At 35.1% G+C, this 21,328-nt stretch overlaps 1 protein-coding gene across 1 annotated transcript in view; it reads left to right on the top strand.

Moving 5' to 3' along the window:
• The window catches only part of C3G (C3G guanyl-nucleotide exchange factor), a 46,294-nt gene that overhangs the window by 15,533 nt on the left and 9,433 nt on the right, over positions 1 to 21,328 (top strand). The window contains exons 6-13 of the mRNA XM_071583595.1: positions 511 to 892; positions 3,586 to 4,111; positions 4,838 to 4,981; positions 6,890 to 7,235; positions 7,942 to 8,139; positions 9,764 to 9,972; positions 16,120 to 16,294; positions 19,527 to 19,706. Of these exons, the coding sequence (XP_071439696.1) occupies positions 511 to 892; positions 3,586 to 4,111; positions 4,838 to 4,981; positions 6,890 to 7,235; positions 7,942 to 8,139; positions 9,764 to 9,972; positions 16,120 to 16,294; positions 19,527 to 19,706 (2,160 nt within the window). The remainder of the gene's footprint in view (positions 1 to 510; positions 893 to 3,585; positions 4,112 to 4,837; positions 4,982 to 6,889; positions 7,236 to 7,941; positions 8,140 to 9,763; positions 9,973 to 16,119; positions 16,295 to 19,526; positions 19,707 to 21,328) is intronic.

Raw genomic sequence — 21,328 nt, 5'->3', positions numbered from 1 at the left:
CTCATAGTACAACTGAAGTCGCTGGCAGTTATGTATGACCGCCAGTTTGTGATTGCTTATTGTTATCTTGAGCTAGGTTGGCTTTTACACTTCTTAATATTGCTTAGCTAGGATCTTTTAGTAATATATCTTTTACATTTTCGGGGTTATATTGTTTTAAAGAAGTATATTTTTGCAGTGACATTTAATCATCTTGCTCCTTTTCTATACTCTCCTTAAGTACTTCAGTTATGACTATTGTGGTGAGTAGAGTCTCCAATGCCAAATCCTATAGATGGTTTTTGGTGAAGAGTATTTCAAATGAAGTGTAGGTTGTTTGAAACATTGGCAAATTGCCGGATTGGTTATTATTTTATCACTGCCGCATAAGAAGCGCTAATATGAGTATTGGATGCTTGCAATTAAGTGTATGTATGAACTAGAAATATTTGTAAATTTAAATTCAATATATATAAGTGGTTTTTCCCCTCTGCACTATTTCAATTGATTTTGTTCTTTGATTCTATCTAGGTTTTTAGGCAGAGAATTTGCTCTCGAGACATCATCTACTTCATCATCGCCTCCACCACTCCCTCCCAAGAGGAGACCTCGTACACATGATGATCGAAGGTCACCAATTGCTCCTGGTGAAGACGAAGTCACTGGCTTGGAATGTACAACCCTGGACACCACAGGTGATGGCTCTGGAGCCAGCATCCGGAGTCGATCACCAGACACTTCTTCTCTTCTCAGTGCTGGTAGCATGGACTCTGTACCTATTCAGGCAGAGGAAAATCTACAAGTAAATGCGCCACTTCCCCCTGGGGTGCCAGTGGGAATCTTGGTACGCACACCTTCACCACCAGAAAGAAGTTTAGAAGCTTCACCATCCCGAAGGGTTATTGCCATTGAGGTTTGTGTTTTGATTTCTGGGATGTATAATTTACTTTTAATCTTAGTTGGTATTTAATTATGTCAAGGAATGCACTCATTAGCAATGGTTGAAAAGAAGATTAAAGTAGGAAAGAATATTTATAGATTTCTCAAGTTTTCATTCATAATTTGTTTGATTGTGATTATTGGCTGCATGTAGAACCATGTTTTGAATGCCTTTTTATGGGAATTAGCTATCCTTTTCCTTATTAACCTATGCTATACTGTCATCAATGTTCTCCATTTCCAGTTTAAAGTGAAAGGGTTTGATTTGATGTGCACAAATAACTTCAAGATTTCAGTGGGCAAACATACTTTGTTATCTCTCTTAGACCATTTTTCCTGAAATATTTTTAATATGTTTGTGTTTAATGGGTGTGTCAATCTCTGAAAACACCCATTACAATTTAGTCATTGTGATCATATACTGGTAGACTTATAGCGCTTTATATGTCTCATAAGAGCATTGTTTTTTTAAATAAACACCTTTAAACTTGCACTAATCAAAAAGTTTTCATAAATGTATCCATGATGCAGATTTAAAGGCAAAGGATAGCAAAGCTGGGCAAACTACCTGATGCAAGTCATAAATGGGAACGATAAATTGAGACACCTAGGAGATTAAAAATCAGAAACCAATCCTCTTAAATTGTTACTAATTTGACTTCTACATATCAGAGCCTATTTTTCTATATACAGAGGTTCTGGTTCATCATGGGTCAGATAAACAAAAGTAGACAAGCTAGCAGCAAGTAATATTGTGAGAACAGACTGTACTTAAAGCTGTGCCCTGTAGTGATGAACTAAAATGCTGGAAAATTGTATTAAATTTAAAAATTCATTTACCTGGGCTGAAAGGGAAAACACTGTCCCCACTTGCCCCAGCCCAGGGCTGAATAGTACTCCTTGTTATTTGTAATGTATGAGCTTAAGATAGGTTTTTTGATTTTGACCCTGGCACTTCAGGGGTCCTACTAGTGAGGGATTAGGTGTACTACTATACCCCTAATCCCTCACTAACATGGCTCAAAATACCCTTAAACCCCTCATTACAACAACTCATTCTTTAGTTCAAAATACTTCCAACCTCCTTTAACTCAATTCAAAAGGCCTATTATTTTCCTTAATCCACCTCAATTTCCCAGAACTCTATCCTCTATTATTGTATTCAGCATCTGGCTGCCTCTCTGAGCTTATTATAAAATTAGAGAAGAAATAGAATAAGTTTTGGAAAAAAAAGCAAATGAGACGTTTAAAAATAAAATATAAAGAGGAAAACCAACGAAAGAGCTGTACCAGCAAAAACAAAAGAAGAGGTAACATGACAGTAGTGAAGGTTTAATGAAGGTGTGAGTCAGAAACCACCTTAGTTAAAGTTCCTGAAGATGGCATCAGATAGCCATCACCACAGGCCTTCCCCTGGTAAAAGTTCTTCACATCCAATTCAAAATGTCTGTGAATAACATTTCCATCCTTGTTTGGTATCGAATGATGAGAAGTAGGCCTCAGTCACAATGGGCATTGTGTTCATTTGCCACCCTGAGTTGTTAAAGGTGCATCCCAAGATACTGCACTCTCTCAGGTATGAGAATTTCAGAGCTGGTTACAAGTATCTAGACACTCTGTGAGGCCTTAAATATTAAGTCCAGTGGCTATGAAAAATGGGGTAAAATCCTCCCATATATGGGGTGGCAGGTGTAATCCGGACATGGATTCTGTTCTGCATGCAAATGGTCTGCCCCTTACCCCCTATGAGGTTGCACTCTTGATTAGCTGTGTCTGTGTTGTGAGGAGAAAGCAGAGGCTCTGTGATGTGAATTCAGAATGACTGAGGTGGCTGGGAGTGCATGGAGTGTAGTTGCTTCAGTACGTAGTGCACCCTGTGGACCATCAGGGTTGTTTACCATTCCTATGCTCCAGAATCGAGATTTTGATTCCCAAATACCTGACCTGGTCATGGTAGGGGGTGATGGATGCTCCTATCATAACAACAGGCTAGGTGAAGCAGAAGAGATGGTGTTCCCCTGGAAACAAACAATTGCAACACATTTGAGGGGGTTGAAGGCCAAACCCTTAGCCTCACACCAGGGATTTATGTAACCTAGGTTCTCATTCACACACTATGCGCAGTAACTCACATATTTTATGAGAGCATCTGGATGAAGGATAATGTCATCTGCTTTTAATATCAGATGGGAACGGAGGAGCATATTTAGGAGAACATTGATTCACAAATTGAAAAGAAGAAGGGTCACAATGGACCCCTCTGGGACACCCATTTCCAGTGTCCACGAAAGGAGTGGGGAAGCAGTGGTAGTAAATTGCCACAGAGAGATGAGGGATTCATCCTGTAAGCACTGGAAGATCACCTTATCCAAACCAGTCGAGGGGAGAAGACTAAATTGTACCTCATGATGGGTTATTCCTGTGACAACCTCCACTTAATGAAGTCCAGACTTGACAACATATGCCAAAGTGATAATTTTATGCTATTGTCTTAAATAGGATAAGAACAAATAGTCACAGGAATGATAAATAATTAAGACTTATCCTAATTTTATTATCCCGATAAAATTGTTTACCAATTATTAATTATTGAAAGATATGTATTATGTGTGTGTAGAAGTGTCCACTGTGTTCTTCACCGCATCTTTTTTTTCTATTCTGGAACAGGGGGAGGAGGTTGCAGAGGATGATGAAGAAGATCGTCGCTCTGAGTCAGGGTTTGCATCTTTGCGTAGCTCTGGACAGAGTTATGGTCTAGGGTCTGTATCTCGGGGTTCTCAGCAATCATTTGGTGAGCCCACCAATGCCACAACTCCACCCCCATTATCTCCCCCAAATCCCATGTGTCGAGTCATTTCTCAGCACAGGCAAGTTCAACGACGGATTGTGTCTTCAACAGTGACAACGACCACCACCAGTACTCGAAGGGTCATCTCAGACCCTGTGTCAGGGACCACGGAGTCTGATGTCCTTTCCACCACTTCCTCCTCGTCATCATCATCATCTTGCACCTTTGCGCGTCATATGCTTAGGTCAGGAGGAGCATCTCCAGCCACTGCATCTGATGCTACAACTCCTCCACCTGCCCTGCCTGAGAAGAGGGCGGTTGTCCCCATACGTCTTCCAAGGATACCATCTCAGTATGACAATGTGCCTGATGGGGGTATCATTATTCAACATAGCAATGCTTCAGGTGGGCATAAAATGTAGCTTTCAATTCTGGCATTAAACCTCGATTTCAATTACAGCTGATGGCATGCCACTTCTGTCATTTAGTGCCACACTTAGTTTCCTCATTTAATGAAAGAAGATTGTATCAATTACTCTATGAGTGTTTCACATGTTAATAACCTGAAATATTTCAGTCAGTTATCTTGTAAAATAGTTGTATTTAATTATTTTTTGCTTGTAATTACTTGCTTGCATGGTTAAATTCTGTGGTTGTTTTTATTATTCCATCTTTAATTGAATTTTATTGAATTGTGAATTTTTTAAATTAAATTTTATTCTTATATGCTTACATATTTATCTGATCCATTTGCAGTAAACTGTTAGCTAATTTTAATTTTATTAACCAGGATTCAGTGAAACTTTGAAATCCCAAAGAATTGCTTTACCTTACAAAATTATAAAAGTATAATGTGCAATAGGCATTCCACCTGCTTAGGGTTGTCTATTTATGTCATTTAGATAAATAGTCAGTTAAATTACTGATTGAAAAGATTAAGTAAAGACTAACTGCTCACTAATTATTTATGAAAATAATTAGTTGTACTCTTTTGGATTTTAATTTAAAAAATGGAACAATTAATATACCGAAATTTAGAGGGATAGTAGTTTTACTGTCAGAGCTGTATGTTTAGTTACTCTTCATGTCAATTAAATTACAATATAATTGTGATGATTTTAAAATTTGCAGATTCGTTCTCTGAATTGGATGGACAAGATTCAGAAGCTACAGTTGTACAGAGGGTGAAAGAGCCATCATCCATTAGCCCAATCAATGATGTTGATGATGATCTTGACAAAAACCCACCTCCCTTACCTCCTAAGAATCGGCAAAGTAAGTATCATTATTTATTGCCCGAGATTTATGATATACTTTTGTGCAAGAAATAGTATGTTTGTAAATTGTCACATTGAACGTCTTGCATTGGGTTTTCATTTTATGTGAATCCATGCTGATTTCCGGGAATTACCGTCGCGTAGTTTAGTTGGTTGACAACTGTTTCGCCCCCAGTCCTGGAGGCGTCTTCAGGTCGAAGTGATGTACGTTGCGTTTTGGCCGCTATATATAGGAGACGCTGGCTGGCCGGGAGCTCTCTGATTGGCTCTTTCTTGACGGCGAGTGGGAATCACCCTTTTCCAAGTGGAGGTCAGGGTGTAGCCATATATATAGCAGCCAAAACGCAACGTACATCACTTCGACCTGAAGACGTCTCCAGGACTGGGGGCGAAACAGTTGTCAACCAACTAAACTACGTGACGGTAATTCCCGGAAATCAGCATGGATTCATCAGATAGACTAAAGCCTAAGGATTAATTTCATTCATTTTGTCTTCATATAAAGGGGTATGTCCCTCCCCATGTACTGCACCCTTGATTTGTTTGGAGGGTTTGTGTGTTCTGATGACCCCTTGAGCTGGAGGGGAAGAAATAATAATTGCTCCTGGTAGGGTCATTCATGCCAGTCAGGTTGAAGGATTGGAGCCAGACAAAAGTAAACCATGCAGCTTCTATTCCTCAGTTCCTTCAGAGGCATCTCCTGGCAAAAGTGTTTCTTTTGAGCAAAACTTTTCCCAAAAATTTTTATGCAAACCTTGTAGGATGAAGAATTGTGCTTAGCAAAGAAGCCTTTGCAAAGAGGAGGAAATCAATGTCACGGGTATTCTGAATAGATGTTAAGAAAAGACTCATTCAAACTTTGATATGGGGCGTGGTTTTGTACAATTGGAAACTTGAATGTTGAAGCAAGATGCTGGAGATGGAAGGCTTTTGGGATGTGAGTGTGGAGTAGAATGGAGAATGTAAAATGGAAAGGAAAACCAATGACAAAGTGCAAGGAATGTTGGAGGGGGAGTGAGAGTTGTTGAGAGAAGTCTGAATGGGGTAGGAAATGTGAAAACAGGGCATTTTAATTAGGGATGGAATGTTGAAGACTTCTGACAGAGGAGAGAATGTTAGACAGGTAATTTAGGGGAAGGAAAATGATAGGCATGTTGAATGGAATGGAGGGAGATAGAAAGAATGTGGAATGAAGGACAGGTCATTGTAGTTTAGGGTTTTAGGGTTTGTCTTGCTATACAAAATTAAGAAATGTAGCGATGTTCAGTCTGTATCCATCCAAAACCCACCTTAATGATTGCACCAATTAATTTAAAAGGGGTATGTACTTTGCTTAGTTTTGCCAGAGTATTTTTTAATCATTTATGCCAATTATGCTGTCATTCACGTCTACCAACTCAAAAGTGGTGGGTTCAAGTCTCATGCTCCAACATTTTCAATTCCAGTAATAGAGAAACCAGGAAGTGTTGATGTTGCTTGCCTGAGGTTAGAGCTTTGTTCATCCCTTAGGCGACTGTGAGTCTTTAGTATTTGACCATTGCATGATGCAAGATTTGAAACTTTGCTAAAAAGGAATCAAATTGAAAAAAGAAATCTAATTACCTGTAGTCATGCAAAGAATTAGGGGTTGGAATGGCATAATTTTTTGGCAACACTGAAAATTTATAATACTTATGTTGTGGTTAGGATAACCAAATTAAATCTCGAATTTTTGTACTTAAGGGACAGTACTGTTTAAATTTTCAAGAAATACATTTGCTATTACTATTATGCACTATGTATTAAACTAATTTTTAGCTAATCTTTGCATGTTAGACAACTCCTGTTATAACACATTTATTCTCTGTTTATCTTGATCGATGAATTTTTAACTCCATTATTAATTCTCCATGTTTTTTCATTTCAGTTAATAAGTATATGGAAATGTTTGGAAACTGCACCCAACTGTCAGGTAATGAATACCAACGCCACTCGTTGGAACTCTACACCCATATGCAACGTAAGTGGCAGCAGGCACAGAGGGAGTTAGGATACCATCCAGCATCAATGGTCTCCACCTCATCTCACTTCCTTGCCTACCAGCGTATTCACTCGCCACAGTCAATGGCCATCTCTTCTTCCCGCTCTTTATCACTCTTCTCATCTTCTACTGTCCACTCGCCCAGCCTGCCCTCATCACCACCTCACAACCATACGGTATTTTCACTTGAAGAGCCTCAAGAAGAATCTCTTCAAGCTATCTCTCAAATTAGGTAAGTAAATATTAGTAAAATGCTTGAGACTATAATGTAGTGGGCCCTCACTCTCTAATGGGTTCTGAATATGATGAATCTGTGTTATGGTATCCTGTTTAAATGAGCATATAGTTTTCATTAGGATTAAAAACTCACCGTGTGATTGCTCACCTCCAATTATAAATTTATCATCTTCAGGATGTGCTACATTTCCTGCCACTATACAGTGTAGTATTTAGTATATGTATAGCTGAGCAAATGATGGTTATAAATTCCTACCTTCAGTGTTTGCAATATGTCATGGTATTCCAAGACTATTTACTCATATAACCTCCTATAGGTTGTTGAAATTTCACTTATTAAAAATTCAGTTATTTTGATCCATATACCTCTCCCAGATTATATTTGTTAAGTACAAAGAGTTATATCAGTTTTTTCTCCCTTCAAAAAAATGTCTTTGGTCTTTTTCAATCAAGGAGTATTCACAGTATGATTTTAAATTTTATGTTGATCTGCTAAAAAAAATTTTAAAAGGTAATGGGACATATTGTTATTTCCTTCAGCTGAGTTTAGTTTGTTGCTTAGTTCTAAAAATAATAGGATTGACTCTTGTGTTCTGATAGCATTTAGAAATGGTCATTAACTCTCCATTAAAATTACTCTTTTATTTCTAATGCAATTTTGTGTGAAGTTGTCTCTTATGGTGATGTCTCTCTTTTTTCAGTGCTGACACCAGTCGCCCCTCGTCTCCACCATTACCATCTGCTGATTTTGTTGCTGGTTCTGATGTCATTCCTCTTGATTCACCCCCTGCTCTTCCTCCTAAGCGACGTAGCATTAGGGAAAGTGCACCAGGGTCAAAAACATCCCCTTCATCCCCTACACTCACCCAATCTTCAAGACTTTCAGAGTCATCGCCAAGGTGAGTACACATGTTTATATATTTGATTTTTCATTCACAAATTATGATTTACAGTTTGTGCAGCTCATTTTTGCCATTATCTGACTGCTGGAATGATTCTAATTTTTATGAAAATTTAAATGTGAAGATTAACATCAGCAGTGATAAATTTGTGGGGTGGAAATAGCAATTAAGGGGACCCATTGTTACCGATATGAGTATCTGAAGTTTGTGAAAATAACATAATAATTTTCAGCCTTGTTGAATGCAAAATGAAACTGTTCAAACACGAAAGTATCATAATGGGGTTTTACCATTAATCCTTTTTCCTCCTAATGTTTGTGTACAGGTGGAATAATAAATTAAAAAATGATTTACCTGCTATGGTACCTATGATTACCATTTATCAAGTTTAATTTTGAACAGTGATGTAGAAAATTTAACAATAATACAAAAATGAGAAAGGCAAGTTTCCCTGAGTAGGGATTCTACATGCGTCAAAAATCATGAAAGCCAGTTCTGTAATCGTTCGCCCATAACATGCAGTGAACAAGAGTAAGATTTTCTGCATGTATGTGTAAAATCATAACCTACTTTGAACTTTATAACCATTTCTCTCAAAATGGTACTTCAAAAGCATCTTCATGGCAGCCACCCAGCCAGGGGAGTCTGGATAAAGTTTGAATTACCCAATTTCTTCAAAAATTTGGGAAGAAAATAATTTTTTTCTGTCACATTTGATGCAAATATTAGGAATTCATGATGAGAATGATGGTTCTTTTAGTTATGAGATAAGGTCATGTTAGCTTTAGGCCATCACACATGGTGACCCTGGGCAAAGCAATCTATAGTTTTGGACTGACATCATTGATACTAGTAGCATGTGATGAATATGATCCATAAAAAGATACCTCCGAAGGGTACACACTCAGAAGGAAAAATTGGGAATAAGAATGGGATGTGATTGTGTGGAAGAATTGGGAAAAATTCAGGAATAAGAATCCATAAAATGAGGGTCCACTCTGATCATCTTTTTGTCAACCCTAACGTTAGTTTATTGGTGTCAGCCCTACAAATATGAAAGTGATCATTGACCTGGGGGTCAATAAAAAAAATGAGATAAACAAGTTTCCCTGAGTTGGATGGGTTGCCCCCCTTTCTTAATATTAAACAAAAATTATGTAACATAGGAAACAAATTTTCAGAGTAAAAAGTGAAGTTTATCTGAGATTAAATTTGCATAGTTTTTATATAGCTTTAATATCACTAATGAAATCTTTCCCATTATGCTGTATCACAATTGCTTATACATTGTGATTAAAGGTGCTAATTTATTTCTGAAAAGCTTAAAATGTATTAACAATATTTATCTCCTTGACATCAATAAAACTAATATATGAATGGTTGATTTCCTAGTGACTAATAAGACTGAGAGCTAAGCCTCTTGAGTAGGATTTTTCAGAAGTCCTCGGTTTTAAAAAGCTCTGATTCAGTAGTATTAACCCTCATTTAGCAAAGCAACCTCCAATTTGATGTATGAAACTATTTCACTGAAAAAATACAGTAAAATCAATAAGGGCAGTAATAAAAGCTGATTTTATAGAAACAATGAATTATGAAATGTGAAATCTATTATGTATAACAGGCCTGAAGAGGCAGTTGGGGTAGAGGTGGAAGAAGTAATAGCACCTCGAAGGGTCGAGGTTGAAGAAGATGATGATGAAGTGAACCCTCTGGAAGAGTTGGATGTTACCAAGTATCTATCATTTAAGCGGCCCGAGGAGGATGGACCAGAAATACGAGGGGGTCATGTTGATGCACTGGTTGTGCAAGCAACTAAGGCAAACAAAAATGGTAAACAATTGTCCTTCTTGGATCTATTTCAACCTCCTCTTTTTCTGGTGGTTTGCTTTTAATGCTAATTAGTTACTTAAACAATGATGTATTTTCTTGATAATTTAATGGTTTGAGGTGTAGTGTGTAGCCTAATAGATGACTAGAAATAACAATTATTTAAAAAAAATGAACTTAGTAAATAGAGTGGTGTTAGAAGGACTTGACAAAGTTTTGGGAGAGCGTAGATTTTGTTCTGTTAACAATATTTAAATCAGATGTACGAGGTGCTACTCAAAAGTTTGTGAAATCGTAGTGTCTCTAAAATTTGCAGTCTTAGTTTAATGCTGTGATAACACACTTAATTGCTTGTAACATTTATGGACTAATATGCCAACTCATTAAATTATGCCATGAGATACTGTCATGTTATGGGGTGGCCTCCATTGTGTGTGATTCCTCTGATCTCCAAAATTTGGATGTTTAAATATGTTTGTAGTAAATTTGTCTCTAAAATTTCATGGAGTGGAGCATAAACACAACATTCTACCAAATGAATTTGGTTATGATGCTGTGCGATAAACTGCAAATGGATTAAGTGATGGCATGTAAAGTTTGATCTGAATAAATTTATTTGATTTATTTGTTCCAGGTAATTTTCCATAAACAGTGTTTCATACTACTCTATTGGGAATTTCAAAAGTAGGTTAAAAATTATATAAACTTCCTTTCTAAGACCATAAGTTATGCTTAAAATTGGGTGCCTGGGAATGACCCAGCAACTAAATTAAGGAAGGCTATGAATTCAATGAGGTCAAATTAGTACATCAGGTAAGAAACGACATTAAGTACATACTCAACTGTTTATTTGACAATGAGAGTATTGTCCCCAAGGAATCAATTCCTCCAGACCAAATCATCAATGCCAGTTTTTGATTCAGCATCACACAAATTGCCATGGAAACAACTGGGTCCTGCATCATAAAAAAATAGCTTCTCAAGATGTATTGATTTTTTGACAATTTTTGCCGTAAAATGTGTCAAAGACATACCTCATCATTACTTATCACCTGAAATGGCTTCCTAAATTTTTCTGTGATTGCAAATGAATTTGAAGGGAAGCATTTGATCCCTGATATGGTATCCAGGCCAAATTGCAAGGGGTGCTGAATGGACTGTCAAAACTTGATGAAGGCATTCCTTTCATATCCTCAGATAATGGGAATTGAGTATAAAATCTAATGAAGGGTGTCATAATTAGCTGGTGAAAAATAAGGCATGAAATAGTCTTCTTTGGAAAAATTAATTTTATGAACTTTTATGTAGCACCTTGTAAAAGTGTTCATAATGAAACCTGTATTTTCAATTAATTGTTTTAGGAGGCTATTTTAAGGTGTTCATTTGTTCAGTCAGAATGTATCTTCTATTTAATGTTTGCTTTTTAATATAGGTTGTATATGTATACATATCCATCGTACCATTCCCTTTTAGAGGAGGCAAAGTCAAAGGGTCTCATTTTAAATCATTTCAGGACATGCGCTTGGTTTTCTGTAGATTACCCATTTTTAGTAAAGATATTTTACAAATCAGTTTACTATGCTTAACGTAAATAAGTATTTGAGCAGTTTTTGTGATGTTCCAAGCATAACTAGAATAAAAATTCTGCCAAATTCATCTAAAAACCTTGGCTATTAATATACTGTCCTCACCAGTCCCTCACCTTCTCTAAGGGACAAAGGGTAGACAAAGTTTTGATTGAGGGGGAAAAGAAAGTAGATAGATGGATAGAAGTGATGTTAAGTATATGCCAGATATGTAATCATGTGGTTAATTATATGCCAAATCATTCAGTGGAAGGAAGGCCTTTTTTTATACCACAAAAATCACCGTCTCAATCCACACAAAACCCGTTACCATTGCTTGTAATGTATAATATGGTTCTAAACCAGCAGGATTATCACAGTAATATGTTCAGGTCATTGATTTTATGGAGGCTTAAAGTTTATGTATTACTTGGAGAATCTTAAAAGAAATGCATCAATATTGATGCAAATCAAAAAAAGAACCTGGGAATTTACCGTGTAGATTTGGACAGAAAGAAATGTCAGGAAATTTATGTGATCCAACGCAGCAGCTAACCTATAATATCAGTATGTACCTATGTAAATATAAATCTAAAATTATATTTGTTTCAATTGTCCAGTATGTAAAACAATTAACATAGCTTATGCAACTATAACTCTCTTAGAAATTTCCTTGATCTTTGGACATCATGCCAGCTTTTCCATTTAGGGGTAAAATGTAGAATTTTGCACATTTTAATAGGTTCTTTTGGTGTGCTTCAGTGGGAATTTTACCATCGAGTGACCATTTTATTCAATGTGCATTTTTGGGTTTTAAATCAGACCAGGTTTTTATTCCAGTTTGAATTAAGAGAATGTATTTTTTATAGGTGTATAATTAATTTAAACTGTGTTTTCCTTGTGGAAACTATGAGAAACAGCATAAAATAAAACCATGACTTATATTTTTGCCAATCCTCAGAATTGTTTACTGTTCATTTGGCTTAAGGTTGACATGCATTCATTCTTGTTGTAAGCAGTCACAATTTGCTGTTTCAGGGTTCTTGGTGCCATATTCAGTTATCGTTTCAGTTCATTGCAGGAATCTGGTTAACACTCTATTAATTTATTTCAGGGATGTTTAAGCTGTTGTGATACAATTAGCTATATGACAAGTAGTTATATGATATCAGATATTTGCTGATATTCTAGAGCAAGAAAATTTTATTGCAAAAATTCTCTTGAGTTAATCTGACTGAAAAATACTTTATCGTAATTTTCAAACTCAAGCCTTCATTTTCCTTATTGCAGGGAGAGTCTGGCATAAGTAGAGCATAGGAATTTTGCCATCAATGGGAAATTTTCCATAGCTATCTTTTGCCATAAATGAAATTGAAGTTGCTGCTCTAAGAATTATTATTGTTTTTGTGTGAATCTTGAGTTGCCATGGAGGTGCAGCATTCATTTTCTTTTTCTTTTCAAATTAACACTCAATGTTAGATATTTACTCTGGCTTTCTTTTTCTGAGACAGTTTTACCTATTGCAATTTTTCTTATATTTGGTAAATTGTTGCCAATGACAATTTTTTACCTATGGCTATTTTTTTAACCTATGGCAATTTTTCCTTGCACATGCTTGGAATAGGAGTTTTTCCTCCTGCTTTGCAAATTTTATTCCTCCTGTGCTATTAAATGAATAAAGAGCCATGGAGCAGAGGCATAAATATTTTCTTGTCTCCAGGTGGTGTTGTGATCATGCTGGTAGGAGGAATTGTTGAAAAGAGAGGCAATGTATTCAACAATTTTATTATTTATTTATATTTTTATATATACTTTATGCATTCATTTAATCATGAATATTGCCTTCTTGTCAAATGTCTCCAGCTCATGTATCATTTTAATGTCTATTTATGTGAGTATACATACTAATTTGAATGATAGGTGATAAATATTAAAATTTCCTTTCATTATTTGCATCCAGTTTTATAAAATGGGGCTTCAATAATCTTTTACCCTCATGTGGTTCAAAATATGGTTACAAGCTACATTATTATGGGGTAAATACCAATTTTTAATAGATAGAGGAAAATTGTTTTTATTCATGGTAAAAATATGATGATGGATCATGATAGTGTAGTGAGTAGAGCCCTGGGTTACTGACCAGTGGGTTTAGGTTTGATGCGGGTGATGCCTCTTGGGTGCCCCCGGCTTCAACCAAGCTGAGGGATTCCTTGGGTACCAAGTCTTCATGGTAAACCATAGGTGACACTGGGGAAAGAACTGACCCCCATATCCTGATGTGGGAATTTCACACACTATAGCATGAGGTGAGGTCGACCCTCACCTATCAAACCAATCATTTGGTTGATTACTATGGTTATATTATAGATATGATAGGAATCAAAAATATTCTGCAAAAATTACTCATTGTTTTAGTTTTTAATTTTACATTCATGGTCGTGCTCTCAAATTGTCTGAGGATTATTAATTTACTTGTCATTTATGTGTTGGAGACTCTTAATTATATCAAAACAAAATTGGGAATCTTTCCAAAAATAATTGACAGTTCCAATGTGTGTGTCCATTGTTTATAGTTCCACCCCTCTCAAAACTTTGTCATTGCTTGAGCTTTGTGCTTGCATAGGTCTGGAATAGTAAAACCTGTTTTTTTCTTTTGTGTGTGTACTTAAAAGGGTATTTAAGGAATTGCTAGAAATCCTGCAAATTTGTAAATGTATAGCACCATTTATTGTCTGTGATATATGCGATTGCTTTTTTAATGCCTTTATTATTTGTTGTAGTTTCAAGGAATACCTTTGTGCATTATGGGTGAGGGAGCACTCTTTCTTTGTGCTTTTTTCAATTGAAATGTGTTTTTCTAATATGCCTACTAACTGGAAATGACTAATGCTCTTATCTTCTCTTTCCTGCTCGCTTTTGCTCGTACAAAATAAAGAGGAAAATGAGACAGGTGAGGTTCACTATGCACTGTGGTTTAATTCTTCCTGCCCTTATGCTTCCAGTGCAGATCTTTATTATTCATAGCACATTCAAAGAAGTGGCAGGCATGGTACTTAATCACATTTTATATTTTAACAACTGTGATGGTTTCACTGTCATAAGGTATCTTTGGGAAATTTTCTGAAGCTTGCATTCCAATGTATAAGAATTATGGTGAGGAGGAGGGGTATTTTGAGAGGAAGAATAGGGGGGGTTAGGAAGGAAGGAAGAGCACCGAACCTAGGGAAGGCAGTGGGTGAGGCAAGCATTGGCAGATGGAGGATGTGCATTTCACTATAAGAGGACCATTTCTGTAACTTCTTTGAAAATCTCTCATTTCTACAAAGTAATGTTCCTTAAAATGCTAAGTTGGTACACCTGAGTGCTTAAAAATTGGTGAAAGTTAACCAAGATGCTGTTTTTAGGCAACAAAAATATGTATCTGTATTTTATTGGGAAAAAAAAGACTTTCCATGCGTGAGTTTTCACGTTGTTCCGTAATTGCATTTTGATGATGTTTTTAACTAATAAATGGAATGCTGGATATTGTCATGCATAAATAAAAGTGCATGCCTAAACAAGGATGAATTTTTAGAGATCTAAATAGTGCTTAAGAAAATCAGACCTAATCAATTTCCTCGATTCCCTACCCTTTGATCCAAGTATGTGCAATAACTTGGGCTTGTCCAAAGTTATCATGTATACTAATATTAATTTAATATTTTAGTTATATTTATTTGTAATTTGGATTTGGGGCATACAAGTTTAAATGAGTAAATCTTTGCTTGGGTATTGTTAACTATTTTGCATAACCAAGACTCCTCTCTCACCTAACCATACCTTGGTGCTTTCTGTTTTCACGTAGTGTTCTAGTTTTGTGAATATGGATATATTTTTCTTAAAAATGTATTTATGTATTTTTTTTAATCAAAAAGAAAAAGGAAATAAAATTTTGATGACATAATTAGGATGAGAAAACAATATATTCCCTCAAGTGTGTCACTTCTTGTATTTTTTCATTGGGTAGGTTAGTTCCTGCACTTTAAAAATAAATGGTTTAATTTGTTCATTGCTTGCATTATGTAGAAGATATTAAGTTCTCAAAAGCATTGCTTTAACTTTCTATTTATTACTTATATGGTAACATCAGGTTAACGTCCTTGTTTCGTTACCAGGTTATGTACAAAGTTTTTAACTCATTTAGAATTTTTCACAATTATGGAATGGCATGGACCAATACAATGCTGGAACTAAAAATTACCATTATAAGGCCATTTTGTATAGCATTCTTAATTTTTGCAAAATTGCTGAATATCTACCTATCTACTTAGATGAAATTTTACCCTCAAATGAAAGTGGTTACATTATTTTGCAAAATATGATTTTAGCCGAGTAAATGTATGTTTTTTCTTTTCTACTTTCTGGAAACTGTGTTACCCTGTAGGTTATTGAAGAAAAAGCAAGATTAAAAATGCTTTGTACATATTCTAACTTTAAAGTCATTATTTAATCAAATTCTTCCTTAGCATTAAGATATGTTGTAATAGCTGTTACTCTTTGATATTCCTGTTACATATTTATTAATTTTATTATTTAATTTATATAGATTTTATGTACCAAGAAGCCTTCCTCACCACCTACCGAACATTTCTCAGCCCAGCTGCTTTGGTTGATAAGCTTTGTTTCCGTCATCAACATTTTTCATCCTCACCTGACCATGCAAGACAGAGGGCTGCTCGGAATGCTCTCTCATTATTGGTGCGGGTCGTTGGTGACCTCACGTGAGTTGAATATCATTCCTATTTTATTATAATTCACATTGAAAAAGGTGTAAATCAATTTTATATTATTTTGCATGTGACTTGGTGTATTTGTTAATTAAACCTAAATTTCACAATTTTGAGGAAACCAACTAAAACATCATATATGCTAATAAAAGCTAATTTTGCTTCTAAAGCATCTAATGAAAGTGATAAGAACAAATTATGGGGTTCAATTTAATCACTGATATGCATGTGACAGCATCTTCCTTTGTCACCATGTTCAGCAAAAAGCTTGGATGTTTTTCATAGAATTGTGGCATATTTTTTACTCATTATGGATAACCATATGTGATTCAATCAGAATGGAGATAAATCAAACCAAGTATAAAAAAATCATAAAAAAATTGGATAAACACATATGTATGCAATATTGGATGATGAATTTCTAGACTAGAATAGTTATGCTATTATATTAATCTTTACACTTTGTATCCATGAATGAAGATCTATAGTTCATAGACTTCTTGCTTTTCTGATAAACTAAAAGTATAAGACTTTGAAGCTAAGTCTCAGCCAAACTTTTATTATCAAAAGTAATAAACATGTGATAAAAATACTAAACATGCACGGAAAATATGTTGCCATTAAATGGAATTAGTGCATATTCTTATACAGAAAGACAGTGTAAAAGAGAAAATCTCATTTCAAACACATTCAAAGGTTGCAAATATTTAATTGTGAATTAAAGAAAAGTAGCTACCTGCTTTTGATGGTAATACAGCCACTCTGAGATGGCCATGCTGGTGTGAATGTGCTTAAGTGTCTCATTCCTAAGAAGTTACACCCTTATTCCTTGTAAGCCTAACCAGAAAAGCTCCTAACATAGGAAAGCATTAATTAACTTGGAAGTGATATCAAACCAGATACTAGTTGGTAGGAAGGGTAGATGACCTTATTCTTAGAATTATAGTACCTGAAAAATGGCACAGTTTGGTTGAATCCTAGGATTCCAGAGGCACCACGCAGCCTTAAATGTAGCTCTTCTGGCCAGTGGCTTAGGGCTTAAACTCACGAGGCTATGGTAATACAGCCACTCCAGCTGATGAAAGAAAAAAGTTCACACAATCATAGCTATGCCAATCCTTTCTTGTGAAGACATTCTTGCTCTTCATGAATTTATTTAAGAGTGGTTCGATAGTAATCACTACATTTGTCATACCTATTGTAACATATTTGTATCCCATTTATTAATGCTTTTTACCTCCTAACCTTGTCTTAAAATTTCTCCATACTTCTTTCCTCTTACCCCACTGTTCCTTTTACTTCAATTTTTGATCCAATTTATGCATGAAGTTATTCTACATCATCTACAAAATTAAGCATTTGCTATATTATGCTCCCAAGGACTTGTCTTCAGTTTTTGGTTATATTTGCGCTCTACATTTGGCAGTGCTTATCTTGAATATAGTATTCTGTCTGTACATGGTGTATGTTAAGACATCCATTTTAAAATAAAAAAGAAAAATTCCCTTCAATACATTAGTTAAGTCTGTACACATTTGGATGTGATTATTATTACTTGCTAAAAACAAACTGTTGGTTGGTGGCAGGCATTGAACCATGTGTGTGTGATACTTTCACTGTTAGCTGAATTAAGAAACTCAAGTCAAGGCTGACACTAACAAGATTTCATCTGTATGAGAAATCAAAATATGACAAAAAATATATGGTAGCCAGTTGAGTATTGTTCTTCCTAAGATAATGACTAGGTTAATTATCATGCTGCTCGAATTTTAAACCTTAATCGCAAGCCAAGGAAGGTTAAAATATAATTTCTTTTCAAAATGCATTGGCTTATAGTACCTTCATTCCCATTTTTTATGGTAACTTTGTCCTGAAAACATACTGTTTTAAAGCAGGTAGAATATGATTGAAAAAACTAATTGATTAGTACATATTGTATGTTGATGTATTTTTCGTTATTTTACTGCAGACAATAGTATTTATAATAAAAATATATTTATATGTCCAGCTGTCACAGTGCACAGTATTTAGAATACGTGGCAGATGTATAGGTCATTCGTTTCCATTTTGCATGCATATTTTTCCAGTGATGTTTGCAGAGTCATTTAAAAAATATAAACCAAGAAATAGTATTGTACATAGATTTAGATTGAATCATTTGATTTATTGTGACTATGATATTTTTTAATGATATGTTCCAAGTTGTTATCTAATACCGGCACCTGCTGACCTAAGCCTGAGGCTAAAGCTTGGCAAAGCAGGGTCATAAATTGTTAACATGAAATCCTTATTTGATGAATACAAATCTATCTCAGCAAGGATTTTCAGCTAGTGCAGGTAAAGCCTAGTGGCTTACAAATCCAAGACCCTGAAACAATTTTCTCATTAATTATACCTTTTTATTTATAAATAACATTTTCATAACTTATTCTTCAAATAAAATCCACCATCATAGGTCATCAGCTTCTGAAGTAGGGTGGGTAACCATTTGTCACAGCTTTCTGTTCAACTGTCTTTCCTCTATCATCTTTTTCAGTTTATATTGTTATATTTCTCTTCTAGAGTCATCCATCATCCTGATTCTTCTTTTCTCCCTTTTCATGTGTCCTTCAACCATATCCTCAATTACATCCTTTAGCATACCATTACCTCGTAGTACATACTCTATCCAGCTCACTTTTTTCTTCCTAATTTTCCCCCAAAGTTCTCTTTTCCTTAATTTTTCCCAAGTATTCTCAGTCCTTACCCTATCTTTTCAATTGACCAATAATTGCATTTGCTTCCACAGCCCAAAAGCTTCAATCCACCTGTCCAAGTTTTCCCAATGGAACAGGAATGCACTCAATGCAAAACTCTTCCCCATTCTCTTCCGTAAATCCAAGTCTAATGGACCAAAAAATAAACTTCTTGTCTTCAGAAAGGTCTGCACCACTTACATTAGAGTTGTTGATAAACATTTGCTTCAGAGTATGGGATAGACCACTATGTTAACAAAATACGGCTTAGAAAATAGCTGAATATAAATTAAATCACTAACCATTGAATAAATACTTTTTAGAATCAAGTTTTTATACATTTGGAGATTCTGTCACTCTTGTGGGCATTTGAACACACCAAAAGAAGTAATTGGAACATATATTATTATTTTTTGATGCATATTAGTTTGTTTAATAAATTATATTTTTACCTTTGTTGTGAACGATTTTTTTATTATTTTGTGTTTCAGGGTATCTGACTTGGATGGTCCTCTGCTAAACACACTGGTGGACTATGAGCAGCAACTTGTATGCTCGGGAGACCTCACAATGGCTCGCATTTTTCGACTTAAACTCTTGGAGCGTTGTGAAGCCAAGAGACTTCATGAAGCCCCTCCCATATTGTTGCCTTCCCTCAATGTTTACACTAGGTGAGACTTTCCTTTTGTATTCTCAAAATATTATATATTTTTCTCATGTTTTCACATTATAGGTGCCTTCTGCATTGAATATATTTTTGAGTAAATTTTAATTTTAGATAATTTGAGTGCAGAAATTTTAGAAACAAATTTTCTTTATTTTGTTCAATGGTATTCAGGGTTGAATCTCAGCTTTTCTAATGCATGTTAAGAATGTAGCAGTTAACTGTTTTAACTCTGTACTATTTTCTGTTATTATTTTTCAGGATTAAGTTTCATTATGGTATAGCATGTTGATGTAATGGGGTTATATGATATCCCATTTGTCATGAGTACATTAATCCCAGCAAGAGGCATTCCTTCTTTCCTTCCTTGCCGCTACTATTTCAGTTAGTGGCTAACAGCCATAATTTGCAATGAAGCTACATTTTATTTTCTAGAAAATATTTACTTATCATATTCAAGTAATTTGCTGACATAGTTTCCAAACTTAAATTTGCTTAATACAGTGAAAATTTTCTAATTGAAAAGTTTAGAAACCATAAATTAGGGTTTTGAAATATGAGGAATTAATCTTTTTGGAACAGAAAATGAAACAGTATCTCTTTTCAATTGATTTTTCCTTGCTGTTTATAGTGTATAGAGTTGTCTTGTACCATATTCCACTCTGTCAAACCCTGTAATTGCATAATGAGGAACTACATAAACTCATAATCTCAGTTTGACAGGAAAAGATTTGTACTATGAAATGAAAATATTGTGCGACCAGGAGTTAGCTACGTAATTTATACACTGTAAGAACATCTGAGGTAGGCTTTTCATTTCGCTCATAAGTTGAAATTATGAAGAATGAAAATGACTTCTCATTCAAACATGATGAAGTTTATGTGTTTCATATTTTAATTACTCCAGTAATCAATCATGTAAAAGTGATATATTTTCTTTTCCCACAAATCGCATTTTCCTGCAGTTTGCATTTTCCCGTATTAACAAATTTTTTCTGGGGTCCTTTGAACACATGTAAATGACTGCATTTCTTGACCTTCCTTTTCTTTTGCTTGCATTAAAATGGAAGTTTGCTTTTTGACTAGGGGTGAGATTCTCTTTTATCACTACACAGGAAGCTAATTCTAAGTCACTGTTAATTTTATTGAGCATTCATTCACAATGGCAATAACTTTTTCAAATCAGAATCATTACTTCCTCTTTTCATAAGGGAATACTTAGCCACACTGTCATGATTACTTTTCATTATTAATTCCCATGATCAATGGAGTAATGCAAATGTAGCAGATGATTTAATATATTGCCTACTTGCATGTAACTAATGTGCACCATAGTAGATTGACTTAACTAATATAAAATTTTCAGAAGTATTGAGTGAATACTTGAACAATACTGGTAAATTAAATAATGGATTCCAATGTTGTGGTTTAAAAATCATGCTCTTCTGATGGAAAATGAACTAGCTGAACCTTTTATTATGGTGTAGCCATTGCCATATTGTCAATGATTATGACACAAGAATAGAGGACAGCTGAGTAATGGTTGACAAACTTAAGTCTAAACATAAAAAAACATCACTCATTTTGCTCATATGTAAATAGGTAAAATGTTAGCTATCACTAGTATAA

The sequence above is a fragment of the Hetaerina americana genome, unplaced genomic scaffold (assembly GCF_022747635.1).
Source record: "Hetaerina americana unplaced genomic scaffold, ioHetAmer1.1.p SCAF_1, whole genome shotgun sequence".
NCBI lineage: Eukaryota > Metazoa > Arthropoda > Insecta > Odonata > Calopterygidae > Hetaerina > Hetaerina americana.
This window is presented reverse-complemented; position numbering and strand designations above follow the sequence as displayed.